General features: G+C 30.9%; 2 protein-coding genes and 1 pseudogene across 2 annotated transcripts; 2 read left to right on the top strand and 1 right to left on the bottom strand.

Moving 5' to 3' along the window:
- Positions 1-4,252: 4,252 nt before the first annotated feature.
- LOC107614385 (NADH dehydrogenase [ubiquinone] iron-sulfur protein 4, mitochondrial) lies at positions 4,253-5,963 on the bottom strand. The gene is made up of 5 exons (XM_016316593.3): positions 5,694-5,963; positions 5,508-5,596; positions 4,975-5,104; positions 4,744-4,773; positions 4,253-4,521 (listed from the first exon to the last, which is right to left on the bottom strand). The coding sequence occupies exons 1-5, from the start codon at positions 5,868-5,870 to the stop codon at positions 4,453-4,455; spliced, it is 495 nt and encodes a 164-aa protein (XP_016172079.1). The 5' UTR covers positions 5,871-5,963; the 3' UTR covers positions 4,253-4,452.
- A 2,189-nt stretch (positions 5,964-8,152) lies between these two features.
- On the top strand, positions 8,153-16,499 carry LOC107614384 (serine carboxypeptidase-like 40). Its single transcript, XM_016316592.3, has 7 exons — positions 8,153-8,606; positions 11,986-12,093; positions 12,188-12,468; positions 13,441-13,710; positions 13,990-14,198; positions 15,966-16,071; positions 16,192-16,499. Exons 1-7 carry the CDS (start codon positions 8,213-8,215, stop codon positions 16,348-16,350), a joined length of 1,527 nt encoding a protein of 508 aa, XP_016172078.1. The 5' UTR covers positions 8,153-8,212; the 3' UTR covers positions 16,351-16,499.
- Positions 16,500-16,894: 395 nt separating this feature from the next.
- On the top strand, positions 16,895-17,889 carry LOC110265348 (leucine-rich repeat extensin-like protein 7; annotated as a pseudogene).
- Positions 17,890-24,946: the final 7,057 nt, after the last annotated feature.

The raw sequence follows: 24,946 nt of genomic DNA, 5'->3' as shown, positions 1-24,946 counted from the left end.
CTTATAACATGTTCAATTTGTTATACATTTTTATATTATTCATGTATTATTATTATTATTTAATAAATATTTTATGTTCAAAATGTTATTTATTTATTTATTTTAACTAACCTAGAATTTAATTTCCATTGTTATGTTATCGTTGGTTTTTTAAGATATTGTTGAGATTTGTTATGTCATTGTTGATTATTTAAAATTTGATGTTGAGACTTGTTATATGTATTTAATTTTTTTAATTTACAAAACCGCAAATCCAATCCAATCCAAACCGCTTGAAATCGGATTGGATCGGATCGATTTTTTAAAAAAAAAAGCATCCAATCCAAACCGCACTGCAAGTAAAACTAGTGTTCGGATCGGATGAATTTTTTACTCAAAATCGATCCAAACCGCATATATATATATATATATATATATATATATATATATAAAGATAAAAAAGCAAAGGATGCATTGCACTCACACTAATAAACCCAAAACTCTTAAATATAGTAAAACATATACCACCGAATGAAAACTTTAAAATGCGGACAAGATTATGATTTTTTTTCCCTAAAACATTAAAATGATAGAAACCTCAGGCACCTTTACCAAACTTATTATAAATCTATTTCAAGCATTACTCTAATGGGTTCTTGATACTTATGTAAGGCACCCTAAAATGAATTAGTTGTAACAATAAAAACATTGAAAATGAATAGTCAATAAGCACCGGTAGAACAATTACATTAAAAAAATTTGACAAAGTAAACAGACCTGGATTTTTGTTTTGTTTCTTTCTCTTCAATTTTAGGTCCATCAGCTTTCAACTTCTTACTTATTTCAGCAGCTCGGACTGCAGCTAACTCTGTTGCAGATTTTATGGTGGCGACTTTATTGGCAGCCTGCTGTGTAATCATAGTTTGTTGCATAAGCAGAGCTTGCTGGAATTGCATCTTTTGCATTGCCACAGCTTGCTGCATCATCAAAAGAAGAGATGATGAAACAAGAGAAGATAGATAGATTGAAAATAGTATCTACATAAATACAAATATTTTTATAATAACTAACTAACTTTAGAATTCTATTTTTAAGTTAATTTCATACTCATTTGTCATGTGGTGCCATAAAACTTAGAAATATCAATGTCCTCGTCTTTGTGTCACTTTATACCTATATCTCATTTTCTATTAGAGCTTTATGCCATATGTAAATACCAGATTATACCTCGAAACTATTCACAAAGATGGATTGAAAAATATAGTGAATCCTTGTCCCACCAGATAGCTCGAAAGTGGACATCTCTTTGTTCTTTCCGTCCACCATGGAGGAAAATGTTGTTTTCAACAAGGAAACAAAATATTGATAAGATTGAAAGAGCTAAGAGATGCAAAGGTTGAAAAAAGATAAAAAGTCAAACAGTAGAGAAGCATGGCAACAATGTCAATGTTGGGTGTTTCTATTTCTAGGTTTCACAATCACCATTTTGCTTCTTCCAACTTAAATGCTGCCACAATTTCTTCTTGGAAGCTTGTGGTTGCTGTTCTCAACAACAAGAACAAGATGAAGGTCCCTTTTGAGCTGAAGCAGGGACAGTCTCGTATCTTCCACGAGCTTCCTTCTGGGATAAGCATGGAGGTGATTATACAGAAATTAACAACTAATATAAAATCACAGAAATCAAACCAAGTTATATTAATTACAAAAATCACAACAATGCTTTAATAATTAAAACAACAGAAATTACAGAGAGGGAGTTACTGGAAGGGAGAGGTTGACGATGGTAATGAAGCGCAGGGATGGTCCGCGAGCGCGACTTGGTGCGAGACGGTAACGACCGATGACACGAAGAGCGACGGCGACCTTGATTGTGAGACCGGAGACGAGAGAGGAAGAGAGCTTCAGTGCGACGCTACGGTGAGAGAGATGAGAGAGACCGAGCTTCACAAAGAGAGAGATACGAAGAGGAAAGAAGAACACGAGAAAACTTGAGAAGATGAAGATTGTTTCTGGAATCCAGATTGAAAGAATAATTTTTTATTTTTTTTGTTTCTCAAATATATTTTTGTTTTGTTGTTTAATTATTTGAAAATAGGATTAGTTAAATTTTAAATTTTGATTGATTTAAAAGGGTATTTTTGTCTAATCGAATAAAGTAAGGTTGTTTAAGACTTTTGTAAAATTAAATAAAAAAAATATTTTTTCTTTTTATTTAATTAAAAGGGAGTTTTAGTAAAAGTTGTAATATAATATATATTTTTTTTAAAAAATTAGATGCTGATGTGAAAAATAAATTCTACATAACTTATTATTATTTGTCCATATTTTAAACGTATCGATACGTATGAATTTATCATAGTACTGAAGCAAACACCTTATTAAAATCATGTGGCTAAGAACACAACTAAAATTAAGCATCCAACTTATATCAAATTGAACTTATTTATCTTTGGGAAATGCTACTATGCTAGTAGAATATACTTATTCTTAATTTAAAGAAATGAATTCTAAATTTAACTAAAATCGTCTTTCCTGGTATTTCGGGATTTTAGGCAGTGACAAATACGGGTGCACAGACCCGGCCCGGTCCGAAGGCCCGGCCTGGTCCCGAACACTTTAGGGACTAATTTGGTGTGATTTCATCGGGTTTAGGGTCGGGTACGAGTCTCAAAAATAGACCCGGTCATTATTTCGGGTTGGGTCCGGGCCATATCTCGGGTCACCCGAAGTCGGTCCGGTGGCCCGGTTATAATACCCAATTAATATTTTGTATTATTAGTGATGGATCATGACTATTCTTATATGGAATTTAAGTATTGTAAACCTTAATATTTTGTGTTATTAGTCATTATAAGACTATAAGTTAATGTTTTATGTTTAGAATGCATAAGACTTTAGACTAATACATAAGATTGTGTTATTTGTATTGATTTAAATATTTGGTATTATTAGACAATATTAGTATTGATTGTGGTTATGCTTTAATTTTGAAGAATGATTGGTTCTTGTTATATTTTTCTAAGTGAATTTTACCATGTTAACTAATGGTTGGAGTTTTGGAAATTTGGATATTTTTAAATGCTAGCTTACAAGAAGGTATCAACGTAATGTAATGTTAACGGCCCGGTTTTCACCCGATTTTCACCCGGTATAATTGTGGCCCGAAAGTGTATTGGTTTCATCGGGTCTAGGACCGGGTTCGGGTCTAATAAATAGACCCGGTGTATATTTTGGGCCGGGTCTGGATCAAATCAAACCTGGCTTCACCCGGCCCATGTGCACCCCTAGTGACAGAGGGTGAAAGGAGCTGTGGGCTCCTTGTTGGCAGCAATGGTGATGTAGCAGTGGCGATGTGAAGTGTCTTAATGATAAAATCATAAAATAGAACCAAGATAGCAAAACAGAGCCATAGCTGGCAGTGGGAACGGTTCGCCTGTTCGGGGTGGTGGTGTGGCGGCGACAGCAAAACGGTGCTGACCTCAGAATGACAAATTAAAGAAGGGAAATGGAAGAAAGATCGCAAGTTGGAGTAAAGAATGTTAGGAGTGTTTTTCTGGTAATGAAGGAAAGTTGCTTCTATGGGAATGGTCTTATGTGTAATCTTTACAAAATTATTTAGCAACAGATTAAAAATGCCAAGAGAATTGTTTTTATATGCAATCTAGACCTACCAAGTTTCTGGAGCAGTTTCTCTGTGTAGTGCTTATAAAATTGTTCAGACAATATTCAAAAGAAGTGTTGGCTAATATAAACACGAGCACTACAGTTGCTTATGTATCTAAGATAGTGTTTGTTTTTTGAGATTGAAATTAATACTGGAACTGAACTCAGTATTATATTTGGTGATTAGAGATTGAAACTAAAATTTTAAATCCAGTACCTCAGAAAATGCAAAAAGAACAGATTGAAAATTCTAAGACTAGAAACTAAAATTTTAATAACGTACATTCCTTTTTAAAAATGTTTTTATTTAACTTTTCAAATTTCAGATCTACCATTTAATCTTTATATTTATTTTAAATCAAACATGACCTTAGATATAACGCAATTCAATACATTTTATACTAAACACAATACAAAAACTTAATTCAATCTTAGTCTCAGCCAAGAGTATGAATTTTCTAGCGTTGCATTAAAAAGCTTAAAATATAGACTAAAACAACAGTTAGAAAACCCTGGGATTAGACCTTTCGAAACAACGACTTTTAGAAAGCTTAAATTTTTAATGCTGCATGAGGGGAATATCTTTTCAGTTGGAGCTGCCACACAAGTCTGACTCTCCCAACTTGTAACCCTTCAAATGAAATTTAGTATTAACTAGAGCTCCTCGTACGGTATATGTATCTGTATAAACTGAGTTTAATGTTTTTGTTTACATTGCCGTGTGCTATATTATTGGACATCACTAATTACCCAACCTATTTACTATGTAACAATAACATAACAGATACTCGTGTAATCGTGTGAAAGAGGCTAATAAGCATGCCCATCGTCAGTTTTGTTTGGTCCCTTCCATTTGAAGTTATCTGCGTAAGATTTAGGCTGCAAGCAATAAAACCGGAACAAGAAAGTTTAGATTATGGGGTTAAATTTAATAAATCATAGAGGCAAACAATACATATATCTGGTACTCCTAATCCATTTTAAAACAAAATTTTGTGGGGACATATGCCCGGCCAACCTCTTGCATGTGGATCCTTCACTGGCTCATTTGAACACGGAAATAATTTCAACTCAAATTACTATATGAAAGAGCATAGTTACCTTTAAAAGGGGAGTGTGACGTTTTTTAACCTGAAAAGAAAGAAAAATAAATTGAATTTATTTTTTAGATTAACTTAATAAGCCTGAAAATGTCTAAAGTAACTTGTAAAATTAATACATATATATATTGGCTCTGGCCTCTCCTCCTATCTATCATCTTCAATGAAATTAAAATAAAAATGACTGAGTTAACAAACCAAGAGAGAAGCAAAAAAAGTTCTATGGTGATACCGTATAGTCCCAACCGTGTTTTTCAGCAAAAGCCCTGGCAGCAGCTTCGCTATCAAAGCTGAGAGCTGCCTCACCGACATAGGAGTAGGGATCACCGGTTGAAGTCCAACCCATCAACGGATTTTCCCACCTAATATTTTTTTTTACATCAAAATGGTTTCTCATAAACAACCTCACTTCATATATATAAAAACATACACAGATAGTGACAACTTTCAACGTTTCTACTTCAGCTAGGCAGGTCTTTCAACACTGTAACTAGATGAAATAATCAAAGAGTGGATACAACAATGAGCAAGTCAAATAGTTTCAAATCTCCAGAGAAACAGAGTTGATTGTTCTAGTGCGGATATGTTATGGTGAGTTCCAAACTTCAACAATTGGTAAATTCTCACATGCAGTTATCTTCATGGATACTAAAAAATTGTTGATGATTTGACAAATTTAACTAAATTATTATCTAACCACTATCAACTTTATCAACTTTATATAAAGACAACTGTATGTGAGTTTTCACCCTAAAGAAAACATACTTTTGCGTAGATAAGAAATCCATTTTCCATTTTCCAACTTTGCCTGAGCCTTGCTGGGATGCGGTCCTTGCAGGGGAATAAATGACGACCTGTAAGGACAAAAATCCCGGAAGTTGAATCATACTTGATAACAACAAATGAAAAGTAAAAAAGAAGTAAAGGGCAATAACAGCATTATTAGCATACCCTTCTCCTTAGATGTTGTTCTGGAATACCGGATATCATTCCAACCTCCCCTGGCTTCACTTCCACCAATGCGTCTGACTCTATGTTAGAGCTCAACCATCTACTCCACCCTCTGTAACCGTCACAACCACTTCTTCCAACCACCCTTCGTATTCCCGGTAGCATATTCCCTGCCATTTCACCCAACCATCAATCCAACGGCTTTTCTCTCCGTAATCGTTTTTGTAACCGCTTTAAACTGTGTTGATGCTAAAGGAACCAACTCGACAACTTCCAGAGGGTTCTCAATTCATCACCTACTGGCCCATATGTCATATAACTGTAGGTATTCACGTTGTGAGCTGGGCTAGAATTTGGGCCATGGCCGTTTATAATTTGAACTGGGCTATAATTTTGGGTTATTATATATGTATTATGTTTGTAATTTTCTAGTAGTTAGGTTATTACTCTGCTGAAATAAGCGTAAAAAATTTGAATCTCATTTTGTATATATAGCCACCCTACCCACTCATTGGTTAATAACAAATTCTAACAATTCATTAACTAGCCGATAAATTTTTAAGTGAAACTCTGATCCGCAACTAATTTGTTATTGGCCTGTTAAAACGAGGAATACTATGAAAACCAAAAAAATTGGTACACTTCATTCTTATATATTTTTTTGGTGTTCTGTATATTAAAAAAGAACAAGATTTTGTACGATTCTTGAACACCCCCCCGGGGGCGGGGCGCAGGGGCATGATTCTCACTTTAATTGATAATGATCATATTCTTTTCTTTTAGTTTATATGAAAATTTAGAATTTATAAGTAAACACAAAAATATTATCTTACCCTTAATTTATAAATTTTTGTTAACTAATATTTTTAAAGTATTTATGAAAATTTTAGTGGTAGAAGTTTCAATGATAATTTTACTTTTATTTTTAAATTAAAAATTCTCATGTTGAAAAACTTAATCAACACACTACTAAATGCATCCTTAAACAAGCTTGACTAACTTAAACAAAAAATTGCAAGTAATGCTGGCAATGGATAGGGTAGGGTCTAAACCCTATTCTATCATAACCCTACCTACGAATTGAAAAAAACTCTACCTACTCTATTTGCAGGTTGAGAATCTCTCAATTCTAACTTTACCCGCACTCTAAAATTCTAAATCCTACCCTACCCGCAGAAATATCAAATTTTTTCAAAGTAAATATAAAATTCAATCATGTCGAATTTTATACATATTAATAACATAAAAAATAAAAAATTAATGCTCTAAATTACTAAATTAACTAACTAGTTTTAGTGGTTGTTCACTTATTGTAAGTTATTACATAAACGAGGTTGTGAGTTCAACTCTTACTTCCTTTACTTATTTAATTTTTATAAAATATGTATTATATATGAGGTGCGAGTAGGGTAGGGTAGGGTACACCCTAAACCCGTACCCTATTCTACCTGCAGGCATAACCGTACCCTACCCTACCCGCAGCGGGTCGGATAGCCTACCTTACCTGAATAGATTGGACCGGATTGGATACCCGCGGATAGGGTATGAATTGCCAGTCCTAATTCCAAGTGCTCGTTTAAATCAGATTTTTTTTTTCATTTTTCTTTTAACTTTCAAGAAAATTCTCATTTCTATCAACAAAAATTTAAAATATTAATAAATTTATTTACAGATAAAAACAAACTAAGTTTATACACAAATATCTAAGTATTAATTTCATTATGAGTATATTTATTTGAATTTTGAATTTTCATAATTAAAATTATAAATTTATTCATCTTTGACAATATAAATTGAGTTTTATTTATGTAAATTATCAATATTTTAAATTTTTATGGTTAAGAATAGTAGTTTATATTATTTGTGATCTTCCTTAGTACCTTATTAATATAGGATAATTCTTAATTTACCGTGCACACACCATCGCATAGTAGTACTACAATGATTAGCGAATAAATTAGGAACACGTTGCTAACACTGAGTTTGATCCAAATCATTCACATATTTGCTAACACTGAGTTTAATGGTATTTCCAAATTAAAAATCTACAACAAAATACAATGTATTCTCTCATACAGCTAAACTATTATATATATTTTGATTTCTAAAAGATTTAACAGTTAATAAAATATAATTTTAAAAAGTTAAAAAAATATTTTGACTCTTCAGACACTATTTTCATAATAACAAAATGTATCAAATGAAAATAATTATATGTACACTAGAAATCAATTATAAAATCAACTACTGTTTATTTAAATATATATTACATAAAAGTGATTAATTTGGTAGTTAATTTTTTATATACACGGAACATGTATAATTGAATTATAAATCTTATAAATTTTAGTTTTGACAAAATATATTTTTAACTTTTAAAATTAAATCATTTACCCAAATGATAGTAAAGATTAGGTTTGGAAAAGTATATGGTTAATATGATGAAATTATAAATATCACCTTCCTTCCTCTCACTTATGTATAGAGAGATTAGAGATACACAAAAGAATTAACGCATAATGGGGAAAGCATGTAGTTGGTCTCTTATATCCATTTTCATTATTATCCTTTCATGCTGTGTGTCTGAAATACATGGAAACAAACAAGGTCGGGCTCTGGACAAGTTTTTCAAGGCCAAGTTCAAAGCAGGATCACAAATCAACAGGGGGCACTTCGAGGCACCAGAGATTGTGCATGAAGCCGCCACTGCCACCGCCGCCGATGTGGGTTCTCAGGCGGGTCTGAAAGAGAAAGACAGAATTGTGAGTTTGCCGGGGCAGCCAAAGGTGAATTTCAGTCAGTATGGAGGGTATGTCACGGTTAACCATTTGGCAGGACGTGCCTATTATTATTACTTTGTGGAAGCTCAGACTTCTAAGGAAACAAAGCCCCTTCTTCTTTGGCTCAATGGAGGTATAACATTCAATTCACATAAGCTTTCATTCATTTATCTTTTATCAAACAAAAATTGAAAATTAAAAAAAAGTACATAACTAAATTATATTAGTTTCATTACTTTCTAAGAAATTAAAAATAAAATTAAAATATTTTTTTCAAACAAAAGAGAAATTTACACATTTCTTACCCTTTATTTTAGTAAATTAGTCTTTTTGATTATTAGATAAAATATTAACTCAAAATTATACACAACATTATTACATAATGCATGCTATTTGCTAATGAGGTATATCACCAACTTTTTTATTAAAATGGAACATGCTAATTAGTTGAAGTGTTCCACACTAAAAAACATGAAAGCTATTTTTTTTTTTTCGTTTTAATTTGAAATCCTTAATCAGTAGCGTCCACACATGCTCATGTAGAAATATTCCTTTGACTACTGGCCAAGTACATACCTTTGTCATCTATTTATTTATTTATTTTGGTGAACATATAAAAATTGTTATTTTCATTTCAAAATAAATATCAAATTAACTAATTTAATATAATTACAATTATCAATATTTTATTACCGATTACGGATGTTTGTACTATGGAAGGAAAAGTATAGGTAACCAACAATATTTTTAAATAATGTGTAAACAATGTGAATTAATAATAGAGCTAAAAGAGTAAATTAATTTTAAATTTAATTAATAACATTAAATTAGGGTATAATATATTTTTATTTGATTGGTGGTTGTTCATGTTATTCAAGATGGTCATTATTTAAGAGTAACTAATTTAATTTTGGTTTACTACATAAAACATTTTATACTGTATTAAAATTAAACTCCTAGTATAAATCTCACAATAGACGAAATTCTTTTATCACTTCAACTTATTATTTTTTCCTCTAATGAAAAACTGTAACAACAATGAAATAATGAGCTGGATACAAATCAATGTAGTTGAACACATTTGCAGTATCCAAATATATTAAGTTTACTAATATATACCAAGATAATAATTAGTTAAATTAGGTCATGTTTATCTTAAAGTATATTCCTGAATTAGTGAATTTGAATATAAGTTGCATCTAAATATACTCATTTACAGACATACCTAGTTTGTCAAAATAACAATTATTAGTAATCAAATTAAGAATCTTGCCTGAAAAACTAGTCATGTACATCCGATCCTGTCGTACGTGGGACTTACTTATTAATGGTCTATTTTGTTTTATTACTTATTTAGTTTGGTCTATTTTTATCCTAAGCCAAAAAATATCTTTGATTTACTTGTAACTGATATGTTGGTTGAAGTAAATTACAATAACAAAAAAGTAATTACCCCTACCTTCCCAACATTATTTAATTTGTGCTTCATACTTATAAGAAGAAAATTTTTTGACCTATACCGTGAGATCTCACCTATTCACAAGAGTAGTTCAACCAACATATTTTCTCAATCAAACACTCTCAAAAGTCATAATTGTTTGGAAACGCTCATTATTCTTTATTTTCTTATATTCAGTGAACTGTAATGTTAAATATTTATTTAAGATAGACTGATTAAATAGATTAATAATATGCTAAGGAGAAACTATTTTAATAATGAGTAGTTCCCTTTTTTTTTTTATTGTTATGCCAATGTGCTCTCACATTGGCGGTGATTTGAACATTGAATAGCAGGTTGGTTAGATCCCATAATTTGAGGACTCCTGTTCAACTCTAGAAGAATAAACATTAACAAATTCACACACACACATATGTTATGTGATGTAATTAGATATTAATTGATCTCTTTGATGTTATTTAACTTGTCCGTACATTTATATATTCGAATAAATATTTAAATTTGTCCCGATCACTCGTTCTTTAAATTATTATAAAATATTTTTTAATTAAATTCATTTTTTGAAAATTTTAAATTAATCACGTTGATTCTTTTGTTATTTCTTTTGTTAACAGCATCAAAATTTACTGATATTATATATTAAGTGATATTATAATATACATCTAAAAATCTTAATTAACTGCTAATATTATAAAGTTTATAAAATTAGATCAAATCAAAACTTAATTAAGGGAGAACTTTGAGGCATCATAATTCTTTAATTTGAGATTTTATTTGATATAATTTTATAAACTTATTATATTAGCGGCCAATTAGGATTACCAGATATGTATTATGATATTATTTAACGTGTCATATCAATAAATTCTAATGTAGGTAGCAACGGAAATGACAAAAATACTAATATAACTAACTTAAAATTTTTAAAAGATAAATTTAATTAAAAAATATTTTGAGGATCAATTTAGAAAACAAATAATCTCTTAGGACTTATGTAACCATTTACTCATATATTCTTTTCAAGAATACAACTACTAGCTAGAAAAATAAAATCTTACCATGAAAATAAACGTTATTTTTCCTTTTTTTTTAGCTAGTGTGTAGGTGCTTTTTTCTTTTTTTGTCTCTAGCAATTCATATTGTTCTGTAAATGCAAAAAGATATATAGAACATTTACCATGGAAAATATGACTTATTTGTATGAATTTCGTAGGGTTTAATGTTTAGGGGAAAAGATATTCGTTTTTAACGTTTTAAAAGAGCTTTTAGCGAAGTGACAAATATATATTCAATATATCATTTCAAAAATAACAGTATTTACAAAGATTGTATCAGCACAAAATTATAGATGAAACTATGAAAGAAATTAAAACAATCTCAAATTCTCAAAAGAGTTTGGAAGACAAATCTACCACTTTTTGATAAATAGATAGGTCCTCAAAACAAATTTTTCTTTTAGGATATCAGATCAATAATTTTATCTTTTTTTTATGAGTATTATTATGTATACAGTTTTGATAAAGAATTCTATAAATACTATAAATATCAATTATTATGTATTTAATATATATAATTTAATTTTTATATACAGTAAAAAAACAGACAGTCAATTATGTATTGACGTATTAGCAAAAATAATTAATTTTTAAATTTACTACTTAAAAAGTTATCTAAATACATTAATTTGATTAGATGATGATAGTATTAAATTTTTTTACTATTAGCATATTAAAGTTAACACACACACACACACATATATATATATATATATATATATATATATATATATATATATATATATATATATATATATATATATATATATGTTTGATATCATAATTTTTTATTAGAGTAATCCACTACCAAAAAACAATTCACAGTAAAATAATAAAACTTTTTACACTTGAATAATTAATTTGTTCATAGCAAAATAATCAAATTTTTTATGAATATAAAAATCTGTCACCAATCAGCAACCATCATTTTATTTTTTGTACTTTTAAATTTATAGATGTTTTTGTTACAAATGTGAAACAACCTGGTTTGACTATAGGTCCTGGATGTTCATCCCTTGCCTATGGAGCAATGCAAGAACTTGGACCCTTCCGAGTAAACAGTGATGGACGAACACTTTACCTAAATAGATATCGTTGGAATCATGGTATGTATGTATATATATACTACCTCAATTGATTTCCTTTATTTGAGTAATTTGTAACATATTATGTTGTGACTTAATTGAATATAATTTGAAGCTGCAAATGTTTTGTTCCTGGAGTCACCAACTGGAGTAGGATTTTCTTACTCAAACAGATCATCAGATTATGCTGATTATTATAATGATGACAAGAAAACAGCAGCAGATAACTATGTATTCTTGGTGAATTGGTTGGAGAGGTTTCCTGAATATAAGAAGAGGGATTTCTTCATTGCTGGGGAGAGTTATGCAGGGCATTATGTTCCTGAACTTGCACATACTATTCTCTACCATAACAAGAAGGCCAACAAAACAATCGTTAACCTTAAAGGAATACTGGTATTCAATTACATTATTGCCTCTCTATTTCTCCCCTATGGATATTCTGATTCTTATTTTAATAATGTAACTGGTTTTTTTTTTTTTTTTTTTTTTTTTATAAATTCTTACAAAGATATTCTGGAAAAAAAAATATATCGAGTAACAATATCAAAAATAAAAAAGACTATATATATATATATATATATATATACGAGAATTCCATACATTTTTAAATTTAAATATTGTGCTTCAATAAGTGAAACACTGTTTTATTAACCAGAATGGGATAATAATAATATGGTGAAAACTTCACATGAAGTTGACTGTATCTGAATTTTCACCTAATAATATAAAGGGATGAGAATATTGCCGATATAAGTCATTGTTGAAAATTCGCCATCCGTGAATATAATTGCTGTGTTTTAAATAAAATAAAATTGGGATTTAGACATTCAGTACATTTTGGTCTCCCCAAACTGTATTTTTTTAATTTTAAAAGAAGATTACGAAGAAAAAATGAGTCTTTAATTTTTTAATTCGAAAACATATAAATCGTTGACTAATCAAAAATATAAAAACATTCTTAATTTTCTAAAATATGAAATATTTAAATTTTTTTATCTAAAATATCTAATGACTAATCAGTCTTTTAGAGAGACTTAGACGTGTCACATTTTAAAAAGTAAAAGACGTTTTTATATTTTTAATTAGTCGATGATTTATTTGTCTTTTAAATAAAAAGTTAAAGAATTATTTATTGTTTATTCTGATAATTTGCAATCAGGCATTTCTAAATTGTATTGTTTGAATTTTTCTAATATATGGTATATTTGCGTAACGTCTCCATATATATACATAAAACACTAAATTCTTCAATAATACTGTATTTTATACTTTAGTCCCCAATATATAAAAAAAACCTAGCCGATTTCATGAAGTAGTATGAGAAAAATGATATTAATGAAACAAAACTAAATTATTATTATGCAGATTGGGAATGCAGTGATAAACGATGAAACAGACGATGCTGGAATGTACGATTTTCTTGCAAGCCATGCAATAATCTCAGACAATGTTGCACACGATATCAACACATATTGTGATCATAAGTCTTCAGATCCTTCCGATCAGCGTAGCCTCCAGTGCGATACAGCATGGGATGCATTTTATAGGGCTACTCGTTTCATTGATATCTACAACATCTATGCTCCACTTTTTTGCCGCAATGAAAGCCTCACAAAACGGCCCAAGAAGCACTCTGTGAGATTCCAATTCCAATTATTGAACCTTCAATTGTGATATCTACTTCTGATTATAAAATGGATACAAGCTAAGTTAGTGAAATATTTGATGTGTTTAACTTTTGAATATCATAATTGTTTGCACATACATAGCTTAACTAGTATTTATATATTTTAACTAACTAAAGTCGGTCTAGTGGTAAACTCACTTATCCATTTAAATAAGTGCTAGAGTTCGAATTCTATTTTGTATATACAACAATTCATTAATTATTTATTTTTGGTGTGTGTGGAGCAGCTTGTTGCTGATCCGTGCAGTGATAATTATGTGATTGCCTATCTTAACCGGGCAGAGGTTCAAGAGGCCATCCATGCGAATGTTACCAAACTCAAGTATGACTGGCAACCTTGCAGTGGTGTCATGGGCAGGTGGGGTGACTCCCCTTCAACCATGCTTCCCCTTCTACATGAATTCCTTCACAACGGACTAAGGGTCTGGATTTTCAGGTACTCATAAAAAGGTTTTGCATAACATATATACTCCATTTTGTCTTGGTAGAGACTCCAATATATAGTGAGAGTGTGCATAACATACAGAGTGTATTTGATTTCTTTCTATCATATTATTTATCCAGATTTTATCGAATTATGTTAGTTCTAGTCCGATTATTTCATTCGGAGCTATTAGAGAGAAATCCACTTTTTGGGGAATATAAGTCGAAGTAATAATAATATTTCTAGTGGAATATCTTTGTTATATTGCAAATCTTTTGAATAAACCTCTTAAAGAATTAGAAGGTCTATAAATAACAGATCTAATTATATTAGTGTCTATAAGGTAGCATTTGGTAAAGAGATAGAGATTGAAAGACTGAGACTGAGAGACTGAGACTAAGAGACAGAGATCGAAATAAATTTCAGTATTCTATTTGGTGCAAAGTGAGAGACAGAAATTGAAACAAAAATAAAACTCTAATTTAATTTGCACAAAGAATAAAATTGAAATTAATTAATTAAAATGAGGGTATTTTACGTATAAAATGTTATTAAAATTTCAGTCTCCGTCTCTAAAAATTTCAATTCCATGTGTCCCTACTTTTTGGAGGTACTCAAATATTGAAATTTTATGGATAGAGACATAAATTTTAGTACCAGTCTCTGAACCAACAAACATGATACTATGTCTCAGTCTTCCAATCTCTGTTCCAGTACCTCAAAACAAATGCTACCTAAGGTGGCGTTTGGTAGAAAGACAGAGACGGAAAGATTGATACTGAGAGACAGAGACTAAGAGACAGGGATTGAAATAAATATCAGTATTCTGTTTGGTGCAAAATGGGAGACAGGAATTGAAACAAGAATGAAACTCTAATTTAATTTGCACAAAGAATAAAATTGGAATTAATTAATTGAAATGAAAGTATTTTAGGTATAAAATGTTATTAAAGTTTCAGTCTCCATCTCTAAAAATTTCAGTCCCTGTGTCCCTACTTTTTTGAGGTACTGAAATACTGAAATTTTAGAGACAGGGACAGAAATTTTAGTACCAGTCTCTGAACTAACAAACACAATACTAAGTCTCAATCTCTCTGTCTCTGTCTCAGTACCTCAAAACAAACGCTACCTAATAGATTTCTTTTATATAATACTAATCGATAAAGTCTCATTAGTAATAACTACATAATATCACTTTTTGTCTTTTGAGAGCAATTACTTTTTGTCTTTTGATTAAAAGTTAGACATTGCTACATAATATCATTTTTAATTTGATAAGATTTTGATATAAATATATACGTTTCATATTGAAAGTAAAATTTTTCAAATAAAAATGATATTATCAAATTTAGGTGTGATGATATTCAATTATTCATTATCTTAAACTCATTTCTTAAATATAATAGTAGTACTATCCTTTTCGTATTTTTTTATTTGTTTGGTAATCAAGTAATTTTTGGTAATCATTCTTTTCATATGTTTGAGTCGTAATATATATAACATTTTTTTCATGAAGTCTTTTCAATTTTTATTTAGATTATATAATACTTAGTAGATTCATATTTCATTAGACGTCATAATTAGTCGCCGAATTTTTTGGTTTAGAAACCAGTTCTGGTTATAAGTGTCGATTTATCCTAATCTTTATGAAACAAGTTTATTGTAGTTGTAGCATTCTCTTCTCGTTCTTTGGTTCACGTAAATTATTCTAATAAATGTATGTGTACTGGTGAATTATTAATTATTTATTGTTGTTTATATATATCAAATGATATGCAGTGGTGACATAGATGGAAGGGTGCCTGTTACTTCAACAAAGTATTCACTTAAGAAGATGAACCTTTCTGTTGAAACTGCTTGGCATCCTTGGTATCTGTTTGCAGAGGTAAGTAATAACCAATAATTGTCCTTACACAATTCTTTTTTGTTTCATTTTCTTTTTATGCTTTAAGAATTAGAGAAATAATACTTCCAACATCTTTTTATGAAACTGAATTGGAAACAGGCTGGTGGGTATACAGAAGTGTACAAGGGAGGCTTAACTTTTGCGACAGTAAGAGGAGCAGGGCATCAAGTGCCAAGCTACCAGCCAGCAAGAGCCTTTTCTCTCCTCAAACACTTTTTAGACGGCACCCCGCTTCCAGATACTACAAGATATACTTAATTTGTCCTGCAAGAATAAGATTTTTCTTTATTTAATATATAAATAATAATAATAATAATAATCTCTTGCTAGAAGGCAAATTAATTTCGTATTGGATTTTGATTTGAACTTCTACTGCATGAGAATTAGTGAAAATAATAGTGTTTATTATCGGTTTATTAATAACTTTTTATTGGATGTTTCTTTTTTTTATTCAATTTCTTTTTTAACAGAGTTAGTTGAAAAATATAAAATCTAGATTTTGTGTAAAATCTAAAAAGTGAATTAAATAAATAAAATATAAAATTATAACAAGATTTAAATAGTAAAATTATTAAATTTAATAAAAAATTTTATAAAATCAATCGATTCATTTAAATTTATAATATTAAAAAATTTAATAATTAAATTGGGATTCTATCATGTTATGCGGAGTAAATATTCATAATCGTCCCTGAGATTCATGCAAATACTTATAATAATTCCTAAGATTCCGATTTTTCCATTGTAGTCTTCTAGATAGAGCTCCGAGTACTCAAAGTGGTCCTTGAGTATATTTCTGGTGATGAGTCATCACTGGAGTGCTGACGTAGACTCAGTTTGCCACGCTGGAGGGCTCCCAACGGTTAGCTGAGCTGGCGAATTTCCAATTTATACCCAGATTAGTCCCTCCTATTATATTTAACCCTAAATCCCCAAATTCTCATATACTTCATCTCTTCCTCTTGTTCATCTCTTTTTCTTCTTCTTCTTTCAAGCATATATCAGATACTATAGGTGTTGGTGTTGGTGTTGGCAATGGTGGTGGAGGAGGAGTAGTTTGGGTTGGGGGAGGGGTTAACAACCCACAACCCTCTGGATCTTCTTCAGAATCAAATCTGGATGGAGCTTACACAGCGCTACAGGCATGGAAATTTGCAATCACTGATGACCCAAAGAAAATTCTAGGAACATGGGTTGGTCCAAATGTGTGTTCTTACAAAGAGGTTTTTTGTGATTTTACTGAAGATGAAATGGGTGCATCTGCATCAGCATTCTCTGTAGTTGCAAGCATGGATCTCAACCATGCAAATTTTCAAGGAACTCTTGTCAAAGAGCTATTTTTACTCACTGACATGTCCCTTTTCCACCTTAACAGTAACAGTTACTTCTCTAGGACAATCCCTCAAGAACTCTTCTACAAGAATCTTGATGCACTGTTTCTCAACAAACAATCAATTTAAAGGTGAAATTCCTTAGAATCTTGGAAATTTTCCTGCATCAGTGATAAATTTAGCCAACAACAAGTTGAGTGGGAACATCCCAACAAGTTTTGGATTCATGGGTTCTAAATTGAAGGAGATTATGTTCCTAAATAACCAGTTAACTGGTTGCATCCGTGAAAGAGTGGGGATATTCACTGAGATTCAAGTTCTGGATGTTAGCTACAATACTCTCATGGGTCATGTGCCAAACACATTGTCTTGTCTACAAGACATTCAAGTCCTTAACTTGGCACATAACAAACTTTTTAGCGAGTTATCAGATGTAATATGCTTTCTGAGGAGCTTTGCAAATTAGATTCATTCAGCATACATGTTTAATATTATTATCAAAAAAATACTTGCTGACTTCCGAGACTTCTAATATGTTTCATGATTATTATAGAAAGACAACACCTGATGCTTGATGGTATATACAAGCCAGACAATTTATATTTCACGTGACATGTTTGAAAAAAGAAGAAGAGATGAACAAGAAGAAGAGATGAAGTGTCTTTGAATTTAGGGATTTAAAGTTAAATATAATAGGAGGGACTAATCTGGGTAAAAATTGGAAACTCGCCAGCTCAACAGTTGAGAGCCCTCCAGCGTGGCAAACCGAGTCCACGTCAGCACTCCAATGATGACTCATCACTAGAAATATACGTAGGGATTACTTTGAGTACTCGGAGCTTTATCTAGAGGACTACAATAGAAAAATCAAAATCTTAAAAATTATTATGAGTATTTACGTGAATCTCATAAACGACTATGGGTATTTACTCATATTATGCGAAAATGGAGTCGATTTATAGAGAAGAAGGGATTTGGCTTTCATTAATGACTAGGCCCTGGGGCATCGGATCACGAAAGGGCATCAAAATATAACCTTGCATTAATTGTAGCCAAAATGACGTAATATGTGTGGCCTTGGAAGTACAGGGAAGCCAACTCCGTTCTAGACTTCTAGCACAATGGTAAAAGATTTGATGGTCTAGACAATTTCTAAATTATTAAAGAGTAAAACCTCTCTTCGATCTCTTCTCTCGTCATTAGAAAATAATAATACGATCTTTATTTATTTTCTTTATGTGATTAAAAGGATTTTTTTGTCGGTACTTCAGTTATTTTTTATCCAAAAACTGACAAGAGAGTCCTTTTGATCACACGAAGAGAATGAATAAGAACCGTATTATTATTTTCTAATGGTGAAAGAGTGCCAAGTCTTTTTCTAAATGATTAAAGGTTAAAGCCCAAAGTTTAAATTTTTACTATTGGACCACACCAAAATAATTATGTCATTATAGACTATAAAAGTTGAGTTTAATAGATAGCACGAGATTATTAACAACGAGACTTAACACAAAAGTAATAATTATTTGGATTGATTACGCATTATTATGTCTTGGATTGGGTTTTAAGAACGACATGTATGTTCTATATTGTTGAACCTAAAAAAAAGCTAGTTCAAGATTATTATTTTATACACTTTTTTCTACTTTTGGAAGTTAATTTAATTTTATGTATTTTAATTTTGTTTATTTAGTTACTAATTTAAATTTTATGTTAGAGGATTTAGAGTTTTCTTTATTTAACTTAATAAGATATTATAAATAACTCAAACTATTGTAGTAAGTAATTATAGGTGTAAAAAGTAAAAAAACAAACCCTTTTTAAGTTTCATGATAAAAGCATGGTGTAAACAAGTGAGGTTGAGTAAGTCACTTTCTTGTTGCATCGAAAAATTAGGTAGAAAGTTGAGTGAGTTCCTTCGATTTAATTTCCAAACTATGGTGTGAACAAATTAGATTGAGGTATTTCTTTCTTGTTGCATTAAGAAATTGAATAAAAAAAATTAATTGATTCTCTTTGTATCCAATTTTAAGTAAAACCCCTCCCCGATCCCTAACCATTTAGAAAATGACCTGTCGCCCCCTCACCATTAGAAAATAATAACACGGTCCTTATCCATTCTCTCCGTGTGACTGAAAGGACTCTCTTGTCGGTTTTCGGGTAAAAAGTAACCGGAAGTACCGACAAATGGATCCTTTCGATCACATAGAGAGAATGGATAAGGACCGTGTTGTTATTTTCTAATGGTGAGGGGATGCCAGGTCCTTTTCATAAATGGTTAGGGACCGGAAAGGGGTTTTACTCGTTATTAAACGGTGGTAGTAATAAAATATATTTTTTAAAATTTTTAATAATTATTAAATAATTTTTATTTAATTTTAATTATTAATTAATTTTTTATATATTATTTAATTATAAAATTTATTTTTTATTTTATAAATTATTATTTTATTATTTATCAATTATAGTCTATTTTATCTTTAAAATTTTATCATTAAGTTCTATGAATATTTAATTGTAATGTCTTTTTCAATTTTATTTTAATGTTCAAATCTTAGTCTTATATTTTTCAATCTTAAGATTATTCATTTCTTAATTTGTCATCAATTTATTTTTCAATTATCCAATTCTATAATTGTAATATTTATGAATCTCCTTTCACTGTGATTATCACACTACAAAAAAGAAGATATGTCGCCACACTTTTTTCTTGCTATACTTTAAAAGTATGGCCAAAAGAGGTCAATGGCCACACTTTTATAAAGGTGACGATTGATTAGAGATTTGTCGTGAAAGATCTTTTACAAACTTCAAGATAAATAAACAAGGTTTAATTTCTTTAAAAGTATAAATATCTCCGAAATTCTTGACTCTCACCACCACTATCTTCTCTCAAATTAACATTCAGGCTCTCTATTCGTAAGCATTCAAACATTCAAGGTTCTCAAGCTCTCAGTAAGATACAAGTAGGGGTGACAATGGGTAGGGTAGGGTAGGATTTGGATTCAACCCTAACCCTACCCGCGGGTTGAGAATATCCCAACCCTAACCCTACCCGCTCTTAACCCGCGGGTACCCGACCCTACCCGCGGGTTACAAAAAATATATAACATTATTATATAACTTGATGATAATTTAAAATATAACTGATTTTTATGTAAAAAAAAATATTAAATTATCAATTAATAATTTTCTTTTAGTGGCTAAGGATCTTTTGCATTTAATAAGAGGTCTTTGATTCAACATCCACTTAAAACATATTTTTATATAAGTATATAATATAAATATATATAGAGTGCGGGTTGGTCGGGTAGGGTTGAAACTCAACCCGCACCCTACCCGACTCGTACGAGAACCTTACTCGCATCCTACCCTACCCGCTTCGGATCGGGTTGGCAACCTTACCCGAGCGGATGGGATCGGGTTGGGTACCCGCGGGTAGGGTACATATTGCCACCCCTAGATACAAGTTTCACCCTCATCAATCCAGGTTATTTTAATCTAATTAGGAATTTAATCTGATAATTGCTTGTTCAATCCTTTAATTCTCGTGGGAATGATATCCACTGCCCGTGGTATTACTTAAACGATCCATGCACTTACCGGTATTAGTGAGCTTTAATTTTTGCTCATCAAAGAAGCAAAGACGGTGGCATATCAAAGCGGCACCATTGAGGAGAACAAGAACGACGAGTTCAAGTGGAACCTGGGAGGAGCATAGGCGATGTGCAACCAAGAAAACCGCAGCAATAGAGGTGGGTTGTGCGCGGAAGTAGACCTCTCCGTCGCGATCTTGGTCTCTCAGTGGCGGCACGAATGAGCAGTGACAACCACGACGATCAAAGCGGTAGCTTCCCTAGTCCTTGAAGTTCTCTTTGTCGAAGTGCTGCCGTCGCCATCGAATAGCAGGGGATTCAAATATCCTTTTCCTCCCTTTTCCGGCGATAGTGTCGAAGACAAGCGGCGGTAGTAGTTTTGACGGTTGTGGTGGTTTCAAATTTCTCTCTCTCTCTCTCTCTCTCTCTCTCTCTCTCTCTCTCTCTCTCTCTCTCTTGCATTCTATTTCTCTTCTTTCATGGTGGTGGTATCGGTGGCAGATTTCTCACTGTCACTACCTAATCTTTTTTCAAAATATATGAATTATTGTGATGTTGTTGCTGAGTTTGAAGGATTGGATTCTTGAATTTTTTGTCTTGAATTTGAATGTTGTGTTGTTGTTGATGATAGATTCTTAAATCTGAATGTTCTGTTGTTGATTATGAATAAAATGGATAGTTGTGGGAAGAAATGGCTGATAGTTTGTGGGATAAGGCGGTGGTGGTGGTGGTAGTAGAAAATACAGAGTGTGCTGGTGCAATAGGGGATATTTTTGTCTTTTAAAAAATTATTTTTTCAAAATGATGATTTTAATACCAAATAAAATGGTGACGATTTCGAATAAAAAATAAAATTAGGGACGAATCATAGTTCTAAAATTCAAACCAGACTGACTGGTTCAACCGAATTAATTGAAAACCGATCACCTAGTCGGTTCGGTTGATCTTATAAACCAAATGGCGAAAAATTGATAAAAAAAAAACAGACGAACTGGCAGTTAACCGATGAATCGCCCGGTTTATTTAAGGGTTTCAGGTTCAATTACAATTCCTCAAAATGGCGCCGTTTAACCTTTAAAAAAAAAAAGAAAGACCATATTCCTCGAAAGTTCCAAACGTAGCCCGCAGCTAGGGGTGTTCATAGGTCGGGTGAAATCGGGTTTGTCATAACCCAGACCCGACCCTAAATATAAACCGGATCTATTTTTTAGACCCTAACCCGCCCCTAGACCTGATAAAATATAAATATTTTCGGGTCACAACTATATCAGGTTCAAACCGGGTCTTTGAAGCTTTAACAATAATTTATAAAGAAACTTACTTATAATTCACTTATTTATATAGAAGAAACTTGTTATCGAAAAGTTGATATCCATATTTGAACTTGAATTTGTCCATAAATTCTAATTTGATGCTTGTTTGATCTATTTTCTAATTTAACAAGTGTGATTAAAAATAAAACAATAAGCTTATAATTAATATAACATAATATTGAAATTAATTTAAAACATATATATCTTTTTTAGTTCCCTTAGGGTGCACATGAGTTCGGTGAAGCCGGGTTCGCCTTGACCTGGACCAGACCCAAAATAATGATCGGGTCTATTTTTGAAACCCTTACCTAGCCTTAGACCTGATAAAATCGCACCAAATTAGTCCCTAAAATATTCGGGACCGAACCTGGTCTTTGGTCCGGGCGGGGCCATGTGCACCCCTACCTGCATCCCCCCAGTCCCACTCCTCTCTTTCTCTCTGAAATTCAAATTGCCAGTGGAGAACCCTAGCCCCCAAACATAGCTCGCAGCCCCATAGCCCCGCAATCACCGTCCCTCTTCGAAGTCATCGCGAACTCGTCCCCTCCGGAGACAGGCGTCGCGTGTGGAAGCTCTGTGGCCGTCGTAGGAAGCTCTGTCACTGTCCTAGAAAGTTCTGTTGCCGTCGGGTGGAAGCTCTGTTGCGATCGTCGTCTCATTTGTTCAAGCGCTCTCTCTCTCTCTCTTCGCTGGCAGTTCCCACTCCTCCATCGTCGCTGTCACTTTCCTTTCTCTTTCGCCGCCGGTAAGCACTGTTGGCCGAAATTATTTTTGCTTGTTTTGTAATTTCTACTGTTGTTAATAATATTGAATTGGTGATTTTCAAGTTTTGATAATACTTTTTTAGTTTTGTTAATAATACTGGTATTAGTGGTTTTCTGATCGTCTTAGTTGCTGAATGATTATGTTAAATATTTTTTGTTGAGTTGATTTTGTTCATTTTTTTTGTATATTGGGTTATCTGTTTATGAAGGAGATATTAAAATACTTAATGATGATTATAATTTGTGATGAGTTGTTCATTTGATTAATTAAAAATTTGTTTATTAATAATTCTTTTGAGGAGTTCTTTGTTGACTATGATTTTTGTGCCTAAATTGCCTAAAAATAGAGATGGAAGAAGATAAGACTCACTCTTTTATTTTTGAATTCCGTATCTAAAATTTAGGGCAAATCAGTTATTTAAGCCAAGGGAATGAAAAAATTACATGAATCAACCAAATCAAAAATTGCTTCATGAATCTACCAATCTACATTTTTATATAGTTCGAATCTACCTAATTCAAACTGCGTTTTCATGTAATTTGAATCACCCTGATTCGAATTACACACACCCACACACCCACTAATTCGAATCAGGATGATTCGAATTACTCACACACACGTGCACATAGTAATTCTTTTTTTTTGGTGACTTATTTTTTTTTTGGTGACGTGCACATAATAATTCGAATTGGGCATATTCGAATTACCCAGTTAAAAAAATTATTAAAAAAATTTAAAAATATATATTTCGTGAGTAATACTTAAAAAAAATTATTACAAAAATTTATTAAAAAAAATAATAATTTAAAAATTAAAAAATATATATTTTATTTCATACATTAAAAGAAGCTAACAAAATATTTAATTACGAGACTTCTTTAAAATATTAATGAACTATCAATTCGAATTCCATACAATACTCTTTTGCTCATTTTTAATAGCTCATAAATATTCTTTAATAAATTTTTTAAATAAATTTATTTAAATTATACTACAAAAAATATTTTATTCTATGCAAAATAATTTTAAAAAAATGGCCTAAAAAATGTTAGGAGTACTATAAAAATTTGTAATATTCTAATAATTTAAGTAAATACATGCATGTACTCAAATTTTAAATAAAATACTCTATATAGTCAATAATAATTTAGAAATTAAAAAAAATATTTTATTCCATACAAAACAATTAAAAAATATATTTTATTCCATACAAAATAATTTTAAAAAAATATCTTAAAAGATGTTATGAGTACTATAAAAATTTGTAATATTCTAGTGATTTAGGTAAATACATGATAAAAATATATTTTTTTAGTTTTTAAATTATTATTGACTATGTAGAGTATTTCTTTAATGTCCTAAGTCATTAGGACATTACAAATTTTTATAGTACTCCTAATATCTTTTAAGCCATTTTTTAAAATTATTTTGTAGAGAATAAAATATTTTTTTGTGGTATAATTTAAATAAATTTATTAAAAAATATTCATGAGCTATAAAAAATGAGCAGAAGAGTATTGTATAGAATTCGAATTACTCACCATATAATTCGAATCAGAGCGTAATTCGAATCATGTAATATTTCACCATATAATTTAAATAAATTTATTAAAAAATTTTATTAAAAAATATTCATGAGCTATTAAAAATGGACAAAAGAGTATTATATAGAATTCGAATTGATAGCTCATTAATATTTTAAAGAAATCTCGTAATTAAATATTTTGTTAACTTTTTTTTATTGTATGAAATAAAATATATATTTTTTTAATTTTTAAATTATTAACTTTTTTAATAATTTTTTTTAATAAATTTTTTTAAATTATTATTCACGAAATATATATTTTTA

The sequence above is a fragment of the Arachis ipaensis genome, chromosome B8 (assembly GCF_059453495.1).
Source record: "Arachis ipaensis isolate K30076 ecotype BB chromosome B8, ASM5945349v1, whole genome shotgun sequence".
Lineage (NCBI taxonomy): Eukaryota > Viridiplantae > Streptophyta > Magnoliopsida > Fabales > Fabaceae > Arachis > Arachis ipaensis.
The sequence above is the reverse complement of the archived record's forward strand: the minus strand, read 5'-3'. Positions and strand labels throughout refer to the sequence as shown.